The following is a 19,646-nucleotide window of genomic DNA, read 5'->3' as shown; positions in this document are numbered from 1 at the left end:
TAGCTCACTAATGCTTAATGTTTTAAACTATCACGTTTAATGGGTACCTTTCAGTGCAGCGCTATACCGTGACAAAGCGGTACCAGAGCCTCCGTGTGTTGACAAAATACCCTCTTTGGGACCTTGCAGAGGCTTTTACTTATACTTTTTCTTGATGCCTTTTGTATGGCTACATAAGCATTGGCTTGGGCTCTAAGATTTGAGCCAAAACCCCTAGCGCGGCTCTGGGTATCTATGTTAATTGCTGGCTGTCCCCCCTCTGTTCAGGCCCTTCATAAAACAGGCTTCGGGAGTGAAAGCACAGTACTTCCAGCAAGTCAATATTTAAGATTGAGCAACATCTTCAAAAACACTTTTTTTTTTTTTTTTTTTTTTTTAACTGTACCCCAGTGCAGCGATGTCTATGTCCAGTGCGTGGTGAAGGGGGCTCTTATATCCCCATGGCCCTTACTCGTCAGGGGCTTATGTCGTGCTTGGTAAGCTGGCCTCGCGAGGTGGCTACCCTGGGTTGCGTGTCTGTAGAGAACATGTTCCCCACGGATATCTCGGCGCTATGTAAAAGGTGGTGTATATTGTTATGAATAAAACTTTTTGCCATCACGGAGCTAGCACGAGTTCCACATGAGTATCCCTGACTGACTTTCAGCTTCCACATTATACCCGTCCCCACCCTGCTGGCCTTTTCATGAAAGTCGGGTGGCGATTATTTTTTTTTTTTTTTTTTTAATTGCGGGCATGCCACTCCCCCCGGTCCTGCCTGCTTGGGTTCCAATCTGTGACACCTACTTACCTCCTTCAAGCACTCCCTCTGCCAAGCATGCTACTCACTCCCTTGGGGGCTCTACTTGCTTTAATCCATTTGCACAGAAACCTATTTACACAGTTTTCCGCGCCGGGTGCTCCGTTGTAAAAGGCCCTCATATTGCCATATCGTTACCCAGACGCGTCGGTGCTATATACCACCTCCTCTTTCTAAGAGACACCTCCTCTTTCTAAGAGAAGTCCTCGTGAAATTAAGTCCGCTGTACCCGGAACTCCTGTGGTACCGAGGGAAAAGCCCGTCTATAGCCTACATAAGCAGACAGCTGCTCCAGGTTATTCACTCTCATGCCATGTGATTTATGTATTCTTTAGAAAAAACGCTCTGCAACGCGCTGCAATTGGTCTCGCCTTAACACTCTGGTGTACAGCTGAGGAGGTAATTCCCCTTTGCCCGTGAGTCATCAAGGGCAACTCCTAAGTACCGCTTGACCGGCGCGGTTTCCTGTGTTTCTTTTTTTTTTTTTTTTTTTATTAAAATCCATAACAAGGAGCGCAGCTCTATTCACCCGAAGTTCCCGCCTTAAAATAAAGTGCCTTGAGGTTATTTCGCTTGCAGAGAGGCGCTGCGCCACCACATAACAAGGAGCGCAGCTCCATTCCCCGAAGTTCCCGCCTTAAAATAAAGCGCCTAGAGGCTATTTCGCTTGCCGCGAGGCGCTGCGCCAGAACATTCTGACAGTGAAACCCTCTTGGTTTGATCATCATCGTTCGAGTTTACTTTCTTTCCTGGGCCTAGCTTCCTCGTGTCGAATCAGACAGACAGGGAGAGGTGTGTTTTATGCTTTCCTCTTAGCTGCTGCAGGAAACCTTTCACTCTATTGTATATAAATTGCGGAAGCAGTAATTATTGGCCCTTTAACTGGCAGGCGCTGCTCTGTGTATTATCTTTAAAATGAAAACTCTTACTTCTTAACTAACTCTGACGTTCCCATTCTCACCCCCAAAAATTGTGTAGGAGTCGCATGGACGGGGTTTGAGCCTGCAGTTTACCCTCAGCTGTCTCTGTTTGGCCCGCGTGGCCGCAGGAGGCACACAACTCACTGAGCTATAGCGCCCTGGATTATAAACATTTAATTTTAATTTCTCCCCAGATTCTTCAGCCTATGTAACGGTGCCCCTGAAGGGGGGGGGATCCTTACCGGGGACTCGTGCTCCATCTTGTAGGGTGTCGGCTCTGGTCCTTGTTCTCCCCATCGGCCCGTGGCCCCCGCCGCTGCTCCTTGGCACGCTCGCGCTCTGCTACCGGTGGGATGTCCCTTTTCTTCTCAGTCGCTCGCAGCCGAGCTGGTAACCCACCGAGCCGGTGAGGAGTAAAAGCTCTTTTCAAACTGAACCGAGGGGCCACCGCCGCTCAGTACGTTCGCAGGAGCCGATCGCGCCCTCTGACCTCCTGATGCAGCGCCTCCTGCTCACACGGTTCTTGTTAACGCAGGTGACTGTTTGTGCACACATCATAACATACCGTCTATTTTTAAAGCGACGTTCACCCGTGGACATCTTGGAGCTAGGTATCAGATGTTAATTGTTACCCAACCCCCTGGTACTCACTGTTTCGACCGACTAGCTGAAATGCTGAGTGATCTTCGGGGATTTGTACCTATGGCCACGAGGTCGGACACGGTACCCCGCAAGGGGGGCATTAGTCCTGTAAGCCGCCAGGCCCCGCAGCTACCCCCCAGCGGCACAGTGCGCGCTGAAAAGGTGAAACGAGAAACCGTAGGCTCTACCGGGCTTGTGGCGGCATAGCCACGTGCCGGTCCCGGATTCGTGGGAGCGTCTGGGTGAATACTTGCTCTGCTACCGAGAGCCTTGCCGGCGCACCGATGATCCTTTAAGTCCAGTGATGGTCCGTCGTCCGTCGATGGTCTGTAGTCAGCTGGTCCCTCCGACATAGCTTCGCCTCGTCTGCAGAAGTCCAAAAATTCAGGTGCGCCGCTTCCCCCGCTCCGCAAAATTAGGAGCTAACTGGGGGAGCGGTGGCTTATATCCCCCCACTTCTGCTCGTCCGTTCCTTGTAGCTGGCCCCCCATTGGTGGGTTTGTACCATGCTGTCCCCCCGATTGGCTGGGGGTTCCTTGGTGTCCACAGGATGTTCCCCTGCGAGGTGTTAAGTCCTCCTGCCGCTTCTGGGCGCCCAGAACCGGTTCTTCCACTGGGGCTCGGCGTGGATTAAGGCGCCGGCCCTTGAGCCTCCCCCCCCCCTTCGGGGGGGGTGCGGCGGCCTCTGCAATTAGTGATGATATTGATTCTCACTCAGCTTTACAAAATGACATTGGGTGCAGTAGGGCCGCTGATTTTTGGAGGGGTTTTTAATCAGATTCGGGTCTGGCCAAAGGTACATCAAATAAGAATAAAAAATAACAAAATCCAAAGACAATAATTAGAGAGGCTTTTAAATCTAATTATCAGCTCTGGACCCTTGAAGAGAAGACCATCCAAATTCCAAACAATATACATGCCTATTACAGAGATATAAAATGGCCTCACGCATCAATTTTGTTTTCGAAAACCTTGAAGAGAGGTCAATCGGATATCCAAGCAAATGCCTTATCTGACCATTCATTTGTTTTGGTAGCAGTAGAGCTTGATTTGAGGAAAAGGGATAGACCAATGTGGAAGCTTGACAGAACCTAGCATTCCAATCCTCAATGGGTTAAGGAAACAAAACAGTTAATTCTAGTGGTTTTTACTATTATTAATCAAATTGTCTCTCTTTTCAATCTGGTTGGCTTTTAAGGCAACATTGACGGGAAGAATCATTGTCTTTAAGGCGCACCTTAATATAGAATGCCTACAACAGAAAGCGAATTTGCAGGCAGCACTAGATAATGCAACTGAAGCTGCTAGGGTGCAGAACTCTGGTATAGAGCCAGTGGAGGGATTAATAGCATCAACAAAACATAACCTGAGGGATGACTATACTTTAGAGGAGATTAATAAATCTAATACCTATCAACAAAAAATATATGAAGAAAATCAACATATCGGCATGTTTTTGGCATGGTCCACCAGGACCAAAATCCATCAAGAATCCTGATATAGGGCAGTTAGCAACAGATAGGAAAGAGATTGCTAACACGTTTCTCCAGCATTATAGAGACACCCATCAAACACAATATAGGAGCCCATTAGGATGGCAGGCGGATTGCCACCGCCGGGCTGGAGGTAGCTACCGCTGGCCCGGGAGGGGGCAATCCGCCTGCCATCCTCAACAAAATGCCCCCCCGCCACATTAGGATGGCTAGGGGGTCCGCGGCGGACGAAAAGTCCATCCACCGCATTTCCGCCGGTTGACTTCGCGACAGGCGGAAAAAGTGCTTTTCTATGGTGGCGGTGTCTGCGAGACACCGCCAACCATATTACAATGAGGGCAGTCCGATGCTTTTCCATGGTGGCGTTGCCGTTGTGGAGAAGCATGCGGTCTTTACTTTGGGGGGCCGTTGCAGGCCCCCAATGGTGAAGGCGAGGTGGGGGGTGCACATGGGGGTACCTGAGGTACCCCCCTGCATTTGCATACACAATGCGGCAGGCACCCCGCGGTGCCTGCCGCTTTGTGTATGCAAATGCATAACATGCATAACATGCATTTTTAACATTGCGGCGGGTGCCGGTGTAAACACCGCCCGCCGCAATGTTACAAATGCATGATGCATGTGGCGGGCGCATAATAATGTGCATGGCGGGACCGCCCCTCAGATCGCGGGCGGTCCCGTTTTCCACGAGGATGATGGGTGGACAAAGTCCGCCCGCCATCCTAATGTGCCCCATAGTGTCCCAATGACTGATATTACACAGTATTATTATCCCACCATTCAGCTCCCTAGCTAATTCACTATCCCAGTCCCTTCTAAAGCCTATAACACCTGCTGAAATTCAAGAGGCGTTAAATACAATGCCAAAATGCCAAAGCATGTGGAGATAATGGGCTGCCCAGAGAGTTTTTTAAGACTTTCTCTGATGAACTTGTGTTTTTTTTAGTACACCTATTTAATCATATCACAGAAGGAGGAGAGGTCCCCTCAATCTTTCAAGAATCTATAATTGTGTATTTTTCAAAAAAAGATAAAAATCCACAATTGGTCCACTCATATAGACCACTTAGTTTACTTAATATAAACTATAAATTACTGATAAAAATCTGGGAAATCTGTATAACCCCCGCAGCAAAACACCTAATTCACAGAGTTCAAAGTAGCTTCATGGCAGGCTGCTTAATGTTGGCCAACACTCAATTTTTAATTCAGGCAATAGACTATAATTTGGTTTTCTATCACGGTTTATTGCAATGCTTTCAAATTGATACACTGGGGCTCAGGCCAAGGTCAACTCTAAGATGGCAGGCACAATATTAATCAAAAGGGGTACGCAGCACGAATGCCCTCTTTCCCCCATTTTATTAACTTTTTTATTGAACCCCTGGTGGAACAACTTTGCAAAGACACCATAAAAGCGCCTGTGGAAGGGATGACTAGATTAAAATGATTTGCAGATGATGTTTTCTTTAGTCTGAACAGGCGAATATTACGATTAATATTAAGATAAATCCAACTAAGACCGAATTATTGCTTTTTAATGTATCAGCCTCCAACCTCTTTATTCCACTACAATCTTCAGCGAGAAAGTTGTCTCCAATAAGATACTTTGGCATATTAGTGACTAACGATTGTTAATTCCACATAAATTATGATAAAATGTTGCAAAAAATAAAGTGAATGCTCGAGAGGTGGTCACTGCTTTCCTTGACAATAATATGGTGTATCTCAATTATCAAAATGTCAATGCTACCATTGTTAATAATTCTCTTTTCTAACATTCCAATAAAAATCCCTAGCAGTTTCCTTCGGGAACTAGAAGCAATCTTCAGAAGTTGTATCTGGAATAAAAAGTAATCAAGGCTGCAGCTTGGGGTTCTACAACCCCCAAAGCTGCTAGGAGGGCTGGCGCTGCCCAATATGCAAAGGTATTATCAGACCGTTGTGCATCATGAAATTTGAGGAAGTGTATGCAAAGTGTGTGGAGGTGCTTAAAAGATGTAATACTCTCTGGCAATATTTCAGAGTGATTAGGATCGGGATGAAATTACTATATGGTTCCCCTCATTTATGTGGTATATTAGGCTTTTAGCTAGTCATATCTTTGCTCTGCACTTCATTGCATAGTTTTTGCATGCTAATGCACTTCATTCATAAGGCACTCATCATCTAGAAATAATACATTTTATAAAGTAAAAATACTGCTAATTCGAAATAAATTGAGTAGTATTACGAGAAGGGATAAGGAGTGAAGAGAAGGGCAAAGACGGGTAAAGGAAGGTAGGAGAAAAACGGCAGAAAAAAAGGAAATTCAATGCAAGATATACATGTTCAGTAATCAGTATTTTGTAGTAGCACAATGGCACTTTAAGTCTGATTTGCACGTGTCTTTATACAAATGTAATAGTAGATGTGTATGAAACAGAACAAAGATTTTAAAACCTGGTGTTTTCATCAATACTGCCCTTTGCATTTTGTGTAAAGATATGTGTAGCAGTTGATATTTGTGAGTGGTACACTTGCATCTTTAACTGTCAGTTGCACATGTTGCTCTAATAAATGCATTATTGTTTGTTTCTGGTGTAGAACTAATGCTATAAACTAGGCCAAGCAGATAAATATTGCACCTTGCACCTTTAATATTGCTTGTTTAGTTATCGATATTTTGGACTAGTACGTTTACACCATAATTGCTATTTGCACATATCAATATTCAAGGTTTATGGATTAGAACAGATGTTTTTAACCTGATTTTATCGCTAATATCACACTTTCTTCTGTGAGTAAACATGTTTAGTCATCGATATTTCTGAGAAGCACATTTACTTCCTTAATTGCATATTATACATGTTTCTCTTAAGATTGTGATAGTCATCACTTCCAGAGTAGAACAGATGTTACAAGCTAGGTAATGCCATGATCTCTGATTCTATGGCGGTTTCCAACCAGGATGTATCTCCATTCCGGCTGAGTCAGTCCCCATTTGTTGTCCCAGTCAGAGTGACAAATTCTGTTTCCTGCTCATCTATGGAGCATGAACCCAGCCTTGTTAAATCTAAAGCCACAACTAGCGGGCAGAAAGCAAAGATGAAGTCAACTTGTACCAATAAATCGCCCTCCATAAAAAGGAAGACCCGAGGCCTACTGAAATCAAATAAATCTGTTCAGGGCACATCTGGAATGAAATCATTAGCTGTCCCTACTACAAATGTTTGTAAAGAGGGTCCCCCTATTCCCACGAATCAGACAATGCTTGGGCACTTCTCTGACAGTATACAGCAGGGGAACTTCTGGGGCATGCTCAACACTATGATGTCCACCCTACTGGATCCAATCCTTCAAAAAATAAGCTCAGTAGAAGTTAGGTTATCAAAACTAGAGGGGCTGGCTAGCTCCAATTCGCTGGTTACACCAATAGCTAGCACAACCACTAGTAAAGGCCTTCCAACTACTGGGGGTAATGGAGCAGGGGTAGGCTCCTCTGTGAGGCCTGCAGTAAATAGTGTGGTGCTAGATAAGAGCAGCTCCAATAGCATCAGGCCCAGTAATGCAGATGCTCCAGTAACCGTATGCCAGTCTCCTCTACGAGTGGGGCCTTCTGTGCCTCACAGGGCTTGTAAGACAGAAGGGAGGGTCTCACAACCAACGAGTCTCCCAACTATTGACCTTCCACCCGAATCCACCCCATATGTAGTAGTTTTGGGGAGTATTCCTTCCCTCCCCAAAGGGGCTAAGGAAGACTATGGGCAGCTGTTAAATAAATTAACTCACTGGTTTATACACACTACTACCCTGGGTGCCCACGTGTCTAGTAACATTTATGGCATGCAGGGTTAGATGGATTGGGAGCTCATGCAAAAAGGGTTCTGGTGACTGCGTTATTGTAAATGTTGACAATCCCTACACTGCGGGCCGTATTTTACCCAGGGATATTAGCCTCACCCCTTTATTGGGATCTGTTATCCGTGCTTTACCTCTGGGCTACTTTTACAAGCCAGCCCTTTAAAGGGATGTGTCAGAAAATGTCCCCAGGATAGCTCCTAGAGGTGGGCGGACAAATAGTCTAGCATCTAGGCATCAGCGACCGCTATGAACTTCAGTATCAGACAGGCAGTTTGACACCGACGCCTCACTGGCGTTAAACAATAGATTTGCTGCTCCATCAGGCCTAGAGGATTGTGATTGACTAAGGGATCTCACACCCCTTGAGCCGGAGCCTGCTGCTCTTCTCCAGTCCCCAGTGGAGGAAGTCGAAAGGCCTCCAGACGTGGGGCCAAATAATTTCCTATCCTGGAATATTGCAGGGCTGGCCAACAAGCTCCAAGATCCACTATTGGTGAAATATGTGAAGCAATTCTCGGTAATTAGCCTCCAAGAAACTTGGTCAGTGGAGTGTGATCTATTTTTGGAAGGTTACAAGGCATTTTTTTGTCCCGGCAGCTCCATCGGGGAGTGTAAGACCAAAGGGTGGTCTAGTTGTATACATCTCTGTGGCTGTTGATTGTAAGCTCCAAATGATGCCAACTACATACCCGGGAATTTTGGCGTTGTCAGCCAAAAGAGGGGATACCAGATGGGGAATTGTTACCTTTTATAACTCGATGGCTTATCCACATGAGGTCTCTAGCATCACTACCTTCGGAGCGATTATAGGACACTTTTTGGGCCAGAGTCTTCATAATCTTTTGATTTCCCGGGATTTTAATATACACCCTTGTGGTAATCCTAGAACTTCTTGTATTTCTGAGTTGGGCTGCCCATGTATGAGGGGTTTTCATTTTGAGCATCATGTTCAGGTGAAACTATTGAACAACATGCTGAATGAACTGGATATGTTCACCCTGATGGCTCTAGCTGACCCGTACATTACGTTTCCAGTGCCAACTTTTAAAGGGCACGTTAGGGGGTCATTTATTGACTTCATTTTAATTTCTTCTTCCTTGCAATCTTCTTTCCATGGTTTTAAAATTGTGGAGAGTGAATTTAGTGACCATACTCCATTAACAGCTTATATGATGGGCCCACTAACAGTAAAGATTGGTGATGTTTCAACCAGGGGTGTTCTGAGAATGACAGAAATGTGTTTTCTCTGAAGTATTCTATAATAAAGTAAAAACATCCTGTGCTCATGAATTAACAATATGTACTACCGAGGGCCCCCCCACTAATGAGATCCTTGGAGCATATGAGCTAATAGCGAAAAAAGTGGGTACAATTTTAAGTGCTCCAGCCAGAAGAAATGCCTCAAATGGTCCCAGATGGTTTGATTCCACCTGCTCTAAAGCAGCTAAGAGGTTGAGGGTAGCTTTGTTAGCCAAACCAAGAATTCAATCAGAGGTATGTGCTTGTCGAAAGGAATATAAGTCAGCCCTAGCCAAATGGAAGGGTGCCCTTCAGGAAGAAGCTTGGAGGGAGCTGATTGACTCAAGCACTCTCAGAAACAGCTTGAGGTTCTGGATTGTTGTGAATCGGCCCCTTTTTGATCAGGAAGAGGGGGGCCTTAGATTCATACATTACAGAGGAGTAATGGGTTCTCCACTTTAAATCTATGTTTGATTACCCTCTTGAGTTTAATCACAGAGTAAGCCAGGACATGAAGGATCATGTAATAACTTTTCATAGGGGTGAGATTCTGGATGGTATTATAGGACTATCTGTTAACAAACCACCAGGTCCAGATCCCCCCAGATTTATTCAAATCAGACTCCCCGTTCTGGGCCCGATACTGGAGACAGTATTTAATGCAGCTTCTAAGAATGGCTGTCCCCAGTCTTGGGCCTCTTCGACTATAGACCCTGTTTTTAAGAAGGGTACCAGGAATAGCACCAACTGTTATAGACTGATTTCACTTATTGACCCAGTGGTCAAAGTGATAGGACGCATTCTTTTACAGAGACTATCAACATGGGCAGAGGAGCACAAGATTATGTCGGATGTCTAGTATGGATTCCGACCGGGATGCTCTACTGTTGCTCAGTGTCTTAATTTATCTTTGATACTGAGCAAATATATTGTTGGTCGCCCCGCAACTATCCATCTTGCCTTCATGGACTTGTCATCTGCGTTTGACTGTGTAAACAGGGTTAAACTGTGGCAGTCCATGAGGGCAATAGCATCAGGCCCAGTAATGCAGATGCTCCAGTAACCGTATGCCAGTCTCCTATACGAGTGGGGCCTTCTGTGCCTCACAGGACTGAGAACAGCATTGTTAATTTTCTTGAGGACCTACATATGTCAACTAAAGCCAATGTTAGGTTCTCTCAGGATCTACAGGTAACTAGGGACTTAGGGCCATATGTAGGTAAACTACATTTACCGATTCTAAAATACCGAATTTTACCGATTCGGTATTTTAGAATCGGTAAATGCTATGTAGGTAAAATTTCGGTAAGAATTACCGAATCGGTAAATACCCATTCGGTAAAAGGGGGAACACATTCAAGGGTGGCAGGGTGTCACTTTGACACCCTGTTGCACCCCTGAATAGTACATGGGTGCCCATGTGGCACACATACATGCCCTAGGGCATGTATGTCTGCCACATGGCACTGTTATAAATTGCAAAAAATTGCTTTTTTTAAGGGTTTTTGATATTTACCACCAACTTGTAGTTGGTGGTAAATAACAAATCCTGAAATGGGAAACGCACTCATTTGAGTGCTCCCTACATTGCAGATTCGGTAATTTACCGATTTCTTAAGTTACCGATTCGGTAAAATACCGAATCCTACAATCATGCCACCTACATTCCAAATGCCAAATACCGGTCGGTAACGGGCGAAATTACCGAATTTCGGCCGTTACCGACCGGTATTGGGCGACCTACATCTGGCCCTTTGAGATTAAGAGGAGAGTTCAGAATGGATGCATTCTGGCACCTTTTTTATTTAATTTTTATATAAATGAACCGGTTAGCGCATTAAGGGAAACTGGAGTTGATTACCCTTATGTGAGACAGTGTGGTATCCCCGTCCTGCTATACACGGACGACAACGTCTTCATATGCAGGACCGAAATGGGTTTGCAATCCCTTCTATCCACATTCTCCAGATTCATAACTGATCGGGACTTGGCAATTAATAACTCCAAGTCCTTCGTCATTAAAGTGGGGCATAAATTGAAAAAAAGTTTTCATTTCAGCATTGGTCCCACCAGGATCCCCTGCACAACTGTATTTTCCTACTTAGGGGTTCTCTTTGATAACCAACTAAATTAGGGTCCCCTAATTTTAAGGAAAAAAGGGGATCTGGCACAGGTAAATACAGCATTTTTTAAGTTTGCTACCAAAATAGCCAACAGGGGCTATGTTGAAAGTTTACCAAGCCAAAAGCTTGGCCATAGCCCCCTATGGTAGTGAAATATGGGGATATACTGCCGCAGATTCCCTCCAGGTAGTGGAGAATGATTTTCGGAAACGCCTACTATGTGTTCCACGTGGAACCTCTAATTTAGCGGTCCATGAGGAACTAGGGGTCCCCTACTTAAGTAATGATCTTGCTCTGCGGCCCCTGATCTTCTGGCTAAAGTGTTGGTTGAACAAAGATCTAACTCCGAACCACCTCACTTTAAGAGAGCGTATGTCCCTTGATAAGTTAGCTCGTATTCCCTGGCTAAGGTATATCAAAAGAAGTTTTGAAGTTTTAGGGCGGGGTGACCTATTTTCCAAACCTGATATTATTGTCAAGAAGGATGTGGAATTAACTAAGATAGCCTTCCTGACCCTAAGGAAAGCAGATAGGGAAGCTGAAGAGGTGCTAAAACCTAATGTTCAGATGTATTTAACACTCAAGACGACTCAGTCGACGGAACCTTATCTCATGGGGTCTCTGTCAACACATGAGAAATTCTTGCTAACCAGGTTTCGGTTGAACCTCTTCCACCTTTTGCTAGCCAGACCGAAGGGTTCTCACAGAGGTCAAGTGCTAGTTCCCTGCGGCTGCAACGGACAGTCGCCGCAGGATTTGCTGCACTTCTTGTTTTTATGCAAACTGTATGAAATTCCCCGGAGGCATTTTTTGGTTCCTATTTTAAAAAGATTGAATTTTAGACAGGTTCGACCGGCCCCTGTGTATCTTCAACTGCTGAAAGAGGATTGTATCTTTTTTATAGTAGGGTTTTTAAAAGCTTCTATGAAATCTAGGACCCGTCAGGATGTGTAAAGTTCGTTTATCTAGGTTTTTTTTTTAATTGAGCTGATTTATATTGCGGTAAAGGATATCTTTTTAAATCATGTATTAATGTATAATTGTTTTTATGTATTTTTATCTGTGCAACGTTTATGGTTTTGTGAACAAAAACTGAATAAAGTCTTTTTGATTGATTGATTGAACAGATTTTACAAACTAGGTCATGCCCATATTACTGCACTCTGCATTTTAAATACTGACTGCACCATGTACCCTCCCAAGTCAATTCCTAGGCAAATTGACTTGGATTGGATTGGACTTGAATTGGATTGAAGTCAATTTTGAAAACTAATCATTGTATTTATGGTTTTTTTCTGCTCAATAAAAATATTAGAAAACAAAAGTTAATGCACTTCAAATAAATACATGAGACTTACATTATACCCCTAGAGAATTGCTCGTTATGTTCAAAACATATCAACAACCTGACTTAGATGTAATATAGAGAATGCAAATTTCTTACACCCTGCATTGTCCTGCCCAGGAGTTGCAAGATTGGGGAAGGGAGTGTCAGGTTCGGAAATATTTGAAACTGTAAGGGTAATGACAAATTCGAATTTACCTAGAACTTAGCTGGTGAAATTGCTGGGATATGTTGTAGATGTCCCAAAACAGAGGGCAATGTGTGTCAATTATCAATGGCATTGCTACGGCCAAATGCAGAGTCACTATGAGATGGATGGGTAAATATTCCCTCATGCAGACAAATAGATCCTGGACTTGGTTCAGTGCAACGAATTATCTAAACACACTCGGGCATGCTACACCCTGCTTCTACACCACATGAATTTTGGGGCCCATTGAAGTCATTGATGTGATGGCAGTAATATAGAGAAAATTCATTATTCCATAATGATGAAAAACATGCTAACCGAAAGTGCTGTAATAGTATGACAGGAGGGACATCGGAGGCAATAGACCATCTATATTATGTGAATGAATTTTGATACAGCACAAATGATTGGCTACGGTAATGCGATAGGTTGACCATTAGAAGCAATAGACTCTCTATGTTATATCAATGAGTTAGGAGATAGCACAAATCATTGGCTAAGGTAAAATGATAGGATGACCATTGAAGGCAATGGATTCTTTATGTTATATGACTGGATTAGGAGATCACACAAAATCACTGACTACGGTAATGTGATGTTTAGGTGAAGGGGTATTTATTGAAGTAAGATTCAGTCTGAAAGGAAATTCCTCTTTGGATGGTATTGTACAATTCATTTGTATAAACGTGTAGACAGGATCCTTTTTCAAATTAAAATGTGCCAGATTAACAAAAGGGTTTCAATAACAGGCCTGTGCCAGCAGGTTTTTCACTGGTGGCCAGACTGCCACTTTCATATTGATGATGCCGACATCTTATTTGATCCACTTAGACATTCCTACATAATTCAGTCAAATTGTTATTGTTTCACTGCTCCCTTCCTCTTAATTAATTAATCAATTTCAGAAATCACAAAACACTCATGGCTGGCATAGCGTGCTTTAAAATGTGTCAATAAAATAGCAATTTAGTATTGGCCCAGTACACTACATAATGCTAGAGACCAGGGGTCGAAGTGTTTTGTGTTTCAACTTCAGTTCACCATTTGCGATGGCTGATTCACATAATAACAATTTCCATTTAAATTCATTATTTATAACTTTATTTCATGCGGGTTTCCTGTAGCACTGATCATACCATCGTGGGAGTTGGACAACTGTAGCAGAACAAAAAAGCTTGAGTTGCTTGAGCTGAAAATTGCTCATAATTGCAACATAATAACGTACAAACTGTATCAATGAGGAAACATCTCAACAAAAAAAAGGTGAGAGTACATTACGCGCAAATTGTCCTCGCAAAAATGGTGATTACCTCATATAGTAGAATTTTGCCAAGATCAAAGATGGCAAAAATTAAAGAAAAATTGACTTTTGATAGGCAAATTATATACAAATAAAGGTCAAATTTTGCTTAGTAATACCAATCAGCAGGGCTTTTAATAGTACCATCATTGTCCAGGTCTCCAAATACCCATCAGTTAAACTTGGCTCAAAGGCCTACCAATTTTTCACTGACCGTCTGACAAAAGCTGTAGTGTTATTTCCCTTAGCTTGTGCAGAGTCAACCATTTGGAACATTGTGACATAAAAATGTGCCCTTGTAGATAATAAAATATGTAATTAGTACTAACAAATGAATTGAGCAAATATATCACAGTCACTTGTGGCTGCCAAACTCTAATTATATTGACTCTGTCTTGACTTCGTAGTTCAATAAAAAAATCAATACTTTACTATATTTAGCCCCTTTTGTACTTCTTAGTCAATTACATGGTGTATGTTCATATTTGGTCATTTTGAGGCATTGCTTATCTATGCATTATCTTATAGAATATACGTGGAAATGGGTGTACATACCCTTCTGTAATCAGATTGTATTGAGGAACTGAGCTGAGATTGGCAACTGGAGCGGCAAACAGTGACTTCACCAGCATTGAGAATTGACTCTCGTCCAGATCTGGCACCTCCACGACGAGGAACACCTGGTCTCCCACGTACAGAAGATCTGATGCCAGCACAGGATCTTGCTGAGCTGAATCTCTATACAGAGACATCTGGGCTGAGAAACTTCCATAGCCTTTCAGTTGATTTGAGAATGATGTGCTGAAAGGAGGGAAAGAAGTGTATGGTTCAGCAAGCACCAAGTGGGAAGATGGTAGACGGGGCAACAACTCAGGATATAGCCATCTAATAATGACCACAGCCACCAACAAAATGTCCATAACCCTGCAACCTCTTTAAAGGTCAGACTACATAGCCCGGCTTTTCCAGCAGCTGTGTAGAGAAACCCAATAACAACTATTCTCTAGGTGGGTGGACTGGATTTCTTCCTGCTCACATTAAAAACAAAGGGCTGCTGTCGTACTTCATTTTAATTTATATGAAGCCAACATGTTTCATTGCCTAACACTACTTATCGGCAACTTCTTCAGGTAAAGGGGTCAGTCCACGCCACACTGTGACTTCACAGCTCTAATACCTTAGTATTAAGCAATGAAAAATGTCGGCTTCATATAAATTAAAACGAAGTACGACAGTAGCCCTTTGTTTTTAATATGAGCAGACACCCAGCAGAGAATAAAATTGACCATAGTGCTAGGGGTTGTCTAGCTCGTTTTTAGTGGGTTAGAACCATACAATTCATGAAGGGAGCTCTACCTTACGGGTCAGGTTTATTCGATTTTTCACCAATTGAGTTGGACACATTATCTGCACATTTATTTTTCAGTGGAAAGGCACCGATGATGATTAGTGGAACACACTGATGAGTACCTATCAGTAGTTCCCTGGCGTTTGTTTCCGTGAGGCACCTTCCCACTTTTCACACACTTTTTTACACACTTTTCATGATGAATGGTTGTTAAGAACCGGTGGTGGAGTCATAAACACCCTGTAAGTACAGCAGAAGTATTGCATGTACTATACGTATACTCACCAGGAAGGGAGGCAGGTGATGTTCAGGACACTCTATCTCTCAGATACATAGCAGGTTTTTTGTTATGAATACTTGTGAGTGGAGGGCAACCTGCGTCTGTTCCCTCTTAGCTCCTGTTTGTAATGGATCAGAAAAAAGGTACCAGAACATTTTGAGGAAACTTTTTGAGAGTAGGCAGGTAACTCTCTCAGGGAGGTTGCAGCGTCCAGATTTTAGAGTCACTTCAGCCTCCAGATTGCACTGCTTGGAGGAAACAGTGATGCTGTTAAGTTTCCAAGCGTACATCAAGGAATGGGAACAGGGCACGCCTCCAAGCTGTTTCAGCCTGCCTTAACAGAATGAATCTCGTGTCAATAGCTGGGAGCTGCCATTATGTTTCTGTGCCACTTGAACCATACAGCGAAACACCAGTCACTCACAGTCCGGCAAGTTTCTGGTTTTCTTTATAAGTGACTGTTTGATTGAAGATAAACACTCCACGTTATGTTCAAATATGTTTAATCCAAGAGAAAGCATTTACACAGCCTGGCAGATAACCAGTCAGCATCAACTGAAGTAAATTACAACACATATGTAAGAACACTGTACACTATGTTCCAGAGAATGTAGAATGAACACAGGTAAAGGTGTATTACACAACATAACAGTGACAGCTACAACATTAAAAAACGCTTAAGAGGGTGGGGTAAGGGTGGCCATAGTGAACTGCTCACATGAGGAGGAGTCCAGCCTGGCCCTACAATCCGTGCCTAATTGCCAGATCCGTTACCTTGTTAACTCAGAGCACAACATTTTCTCCCTGTGCCTGGCCTGCTGCTCGGCGGTCAGTGTCGAACGACTGAAGAGTGATCACGTTCTTAATAAAAAGGCATGCACACAAGTACCCTTTCAGACGGGGCTCTAAGCCTAGATTTGTCCAAGAGGCTAATGCAATGCTATGCACTGAAACTGACTATTCAAAAAACGCTGTGGCTGGGTCCAGTTGCTGACTACTCGATCATTCACTCGTATAAGTTTGAGGCTACTGTAACCTTGGTTCATGTCTTAGCTGATCTTGTGTTTTTTCTAAAAATAAATGTATGACTGACAGGCCAAGGCGCTGAGGATAATTTTTTAGGAAATGAATTTGCCTATCTAGGAATAACCATAACTCTTGTAGGACGAACTAGTAGAAAACAGAAGGGAAATTTCAGGATGAACATTAGAATACGTTAATGACTTCAACAAATTTAAAATCATTTTAGATAAAATTCAGAGATTAGGGGAACAAATTGATATATGATTAAACAAGAGCCTTTCATGAAGGGAAATTAATGACTTACAAAATGTCAGATTAATGTCATATACAACCACAAAATTCATGGTTTATATGTGGGGAGGGTAATTTCATGAAATTAATCCGTTTATTTAGGAATCAACACACATATGAACCATTTAACACTGTGTACTTTGTAACTATAACATAAATACACAGACAATATTCTTGTTCACAATCACACATTTACAAAGCGTTGCACAGCACAAAAAACATACAATGAGAGGCCCTTATTTCAGCAACGCCTTTAATAAAGTGTGAAAAAGTCTATAGTGCAACCATAAACAATCATCACATAAAAAATTATTTCACAAAATAGTGCTACAGGAAAGAGGTGTCAGGCGATGTTGGGGTAGGAGGGGCTTCCAAGAGCTCTGAGTCGTGTTTGTAGGCAGAGACCCACGAGAGGGCGGAAAACTCTTACCTGGTGGTTAGAGGACCTACCTGGGGATCTGGAAGTGGTGAAGGAGTGAGACGGAGATCCGCGAATCGCAATATTGGTGTGGTGGTAAATTAGGAGAGGGTATATAGGCCACTGTGCCTGGAAACAGTATTCCACACCCCTCCCATGGCTGGTGAGAAAGCCACGATCACCACAGTGCCTGTGAGGCGCCGTACAGCAGAAAGGCTTACAGCAAGGAACGGAGCACCAAGAGGAGCTACCACTGCACTCCTGAATCATGCAAGGGAGATACTGGGAAAGAGATGTGCCTGAGATATTGATTATGTAGAGTCTGACAGCCCACGGACCTACGATGTCACCCATGGTGTCTTTCTAATCAGGCCAACTGGGAATGAGGAGGCCACAGAGACAGAGATCCTGCTTATAGTAAATTATGGTGGCACTGTAAATGGTGTCATTGGCATACTGGGTGCTGTGTTTCTCTGTGAGGAAAGTAAATGCAAGCAATAGAGGACAGCGAGCAGCCTTCATGAAATTGAAAGTGCTAAATGGACATGGACTGAGTTAAAGGCTGCGACCCATTGAGACATTTAGACGTCTGATGACTGACATGCCCAAGTAGTGTGAGGGTAGGCAACCCAGTTAAGCTTGCTAGACGACAGTGACTGCTCAATTGTTTACTATGTACAAGTATCAGTTTCACAGGTAATTAGAGCACCATAAAAATGGAAACCTATATTTATTGCAAAGAATCAACTATTAAGGGAAACAAGGGAGGCTGTTTGAGATAAAGCTATAGCTATCAATAAAAGCCCACAGCAGACAAAAAATGATCAATTGTCTAACAAACCTTTAATGTTGATTTGGAAAATCACTGGCAGATGGTCTGGCTCACCTTAAATCCAACTTGGGGAGTAAAACCATTCAACTGAAAAAATGAAATGCAGGTCATAGGACCTGGATATGAGAAGCAGATCAAATGATTCAGTCAGATAACAGCTATGTGTGACAAACTCATTTGTGACACTGAAAAACCCAGGTCAAACTTTCCACAGAGAAATGCGAAGATCGGGCGAATAGGTTGTGATGAAAAAACATCATGACCATGAAGCTGAATGAGCAAGCAGAAGAGGAGAATATCAATGCCTGTGTCCAGGTCCACTTCAGAAAAGTGTTAGAGAAAGATGACTCATTTCCAATAAGTCTCAAGCATAACGGCCAAAGAAAAAATCAAATAAAACCACTAACTGCCCCTACTTGTAAAGTAGTAAATTCTTGAAGCAGCAAGATAACAAATTTGAATATTTTTTGAGGGAAGTAAGGTGCAACTCTTTCAACACAGCTGCTTGTAAGTTGATGAATGGAGAGCTTACTGGCCACAGGTAAGCATTCATGGAAAAACAGATACAAAACCAATGAGCAGTGGCGGCTGCTACCAGGCAGCAGTTGTGAGGAGGGTTTTAAAAAAAAAAAAAAGATCACTTACCTGCAGGTCGCCGGGTGGCCGGCTGGGTCAGCCGCCGCCTCTCCTCTGTTCTCTTCCTTCTGCATCAACAAGAAGCGCCCAGGCTCCCCTAAGCCAACCACAACACTGCAGTGCAGAGTTGTGATTATCTGAGCACCGTGGTTCGGCACTCACACAGGGACTGAAGGCCTGGGGATGTTTTCTACCCAGGCTGTACAATACAGCCAGTAGAGAACATGTAAAGTGCTTATGATTGTTTGGCCGGCATAAGACAGTCATGTGCACTTAAAGAGTGCCCCAACCCCTCCTCCCAGCTCAGCCCCGCCCCGCAAAACTGCCTTAGCACAGAAAAATCAAATTATAATAACCTTTTGGCAGTGCTGAAAAGAAGTGGGGTGACGCTACTCTGCCTTAGCAGAGGAGCCACCCCTGCCAATGGGCCTTCCGAAAGGTTCTGAAATTTAAATGGATAAAAGCAGAAATTGCAGTCTCATCTATGGACTTGATTAAGAAGATAATGGGCATCTGTAATGAAGATGAGTTGGCAGTAAGGAATCGCATAAAATTCAAGGCCTTATGCATTGCCTTCAAAGCTTCTCGTAACATAGGCCCCCAGTTCCTTATAAATCAGTTATCCACATACTGCCCCAACAGACAACTTCGTTCTTCCACCGCACACCAGCTACTTGTCCCGCGTACAAAGACGGCGTCTTGGGGAGATAGGCGCTTTGTTGTAACAGCAGCAAGACTGTGGAATGCCCTCCCTTTGAAGATTCGTTCCTGTCAGTCACTGGTACACTTTCGTAAAATGATAAAGACATGGCTGTTTGATCAATAATCCAGCTTCAGATATCTGCTTCGTCCGCAGCGCCGAGACGCCCAAGGGCATTTGTTGAGCTTTATCAGTTTAAAAAATAAATAAATAAAGAAATAAAG

The 19,646-nt window shown here is 43.4% G+C and overlaps 1 protein-coding gene across 1 annotated transcript in view; it reads right to left on the bottom strand.

Annotated features, from left to right (window-relative positions):
* The window catches only part of LOC144825145 (uromodulin-like), a 135,440-nt gene that overhangs the window by 56,176 nt on the left and 59,618 nt on the right, over positions 1 to 19,646 (bottom strand). Inside the window, exon 5 of the mRNA XM_078684014.1 lies at positions 14,450 to 14,695. Coding sequence (XP_078540140.1) covers positions 14,450 to 14,695 — 246 coding nt within the window. The remainder of the gene's footprint in view (positions 1 to 14,449; positions 14,696 to 19,646) is intronic.

Source organism: Lissotriton helveticus, chromosome 3_1 (genome assembly GCF_964261635.1).
Source record: "Lissotriton helveticus chromosome 3_1, aLisHel1.1, whole genome shotgun sequence".
Taxonomy (NCBI): domain Eukaryota; kingdom Metazoa; phylum Chordata; class Amphibia; order Caudata; family Salamandridae; genus Lissotriton; species Lissotriton helveticus.
This window is presented reverse-complemented; position numbering and strand designations above follow the sequence as displayed.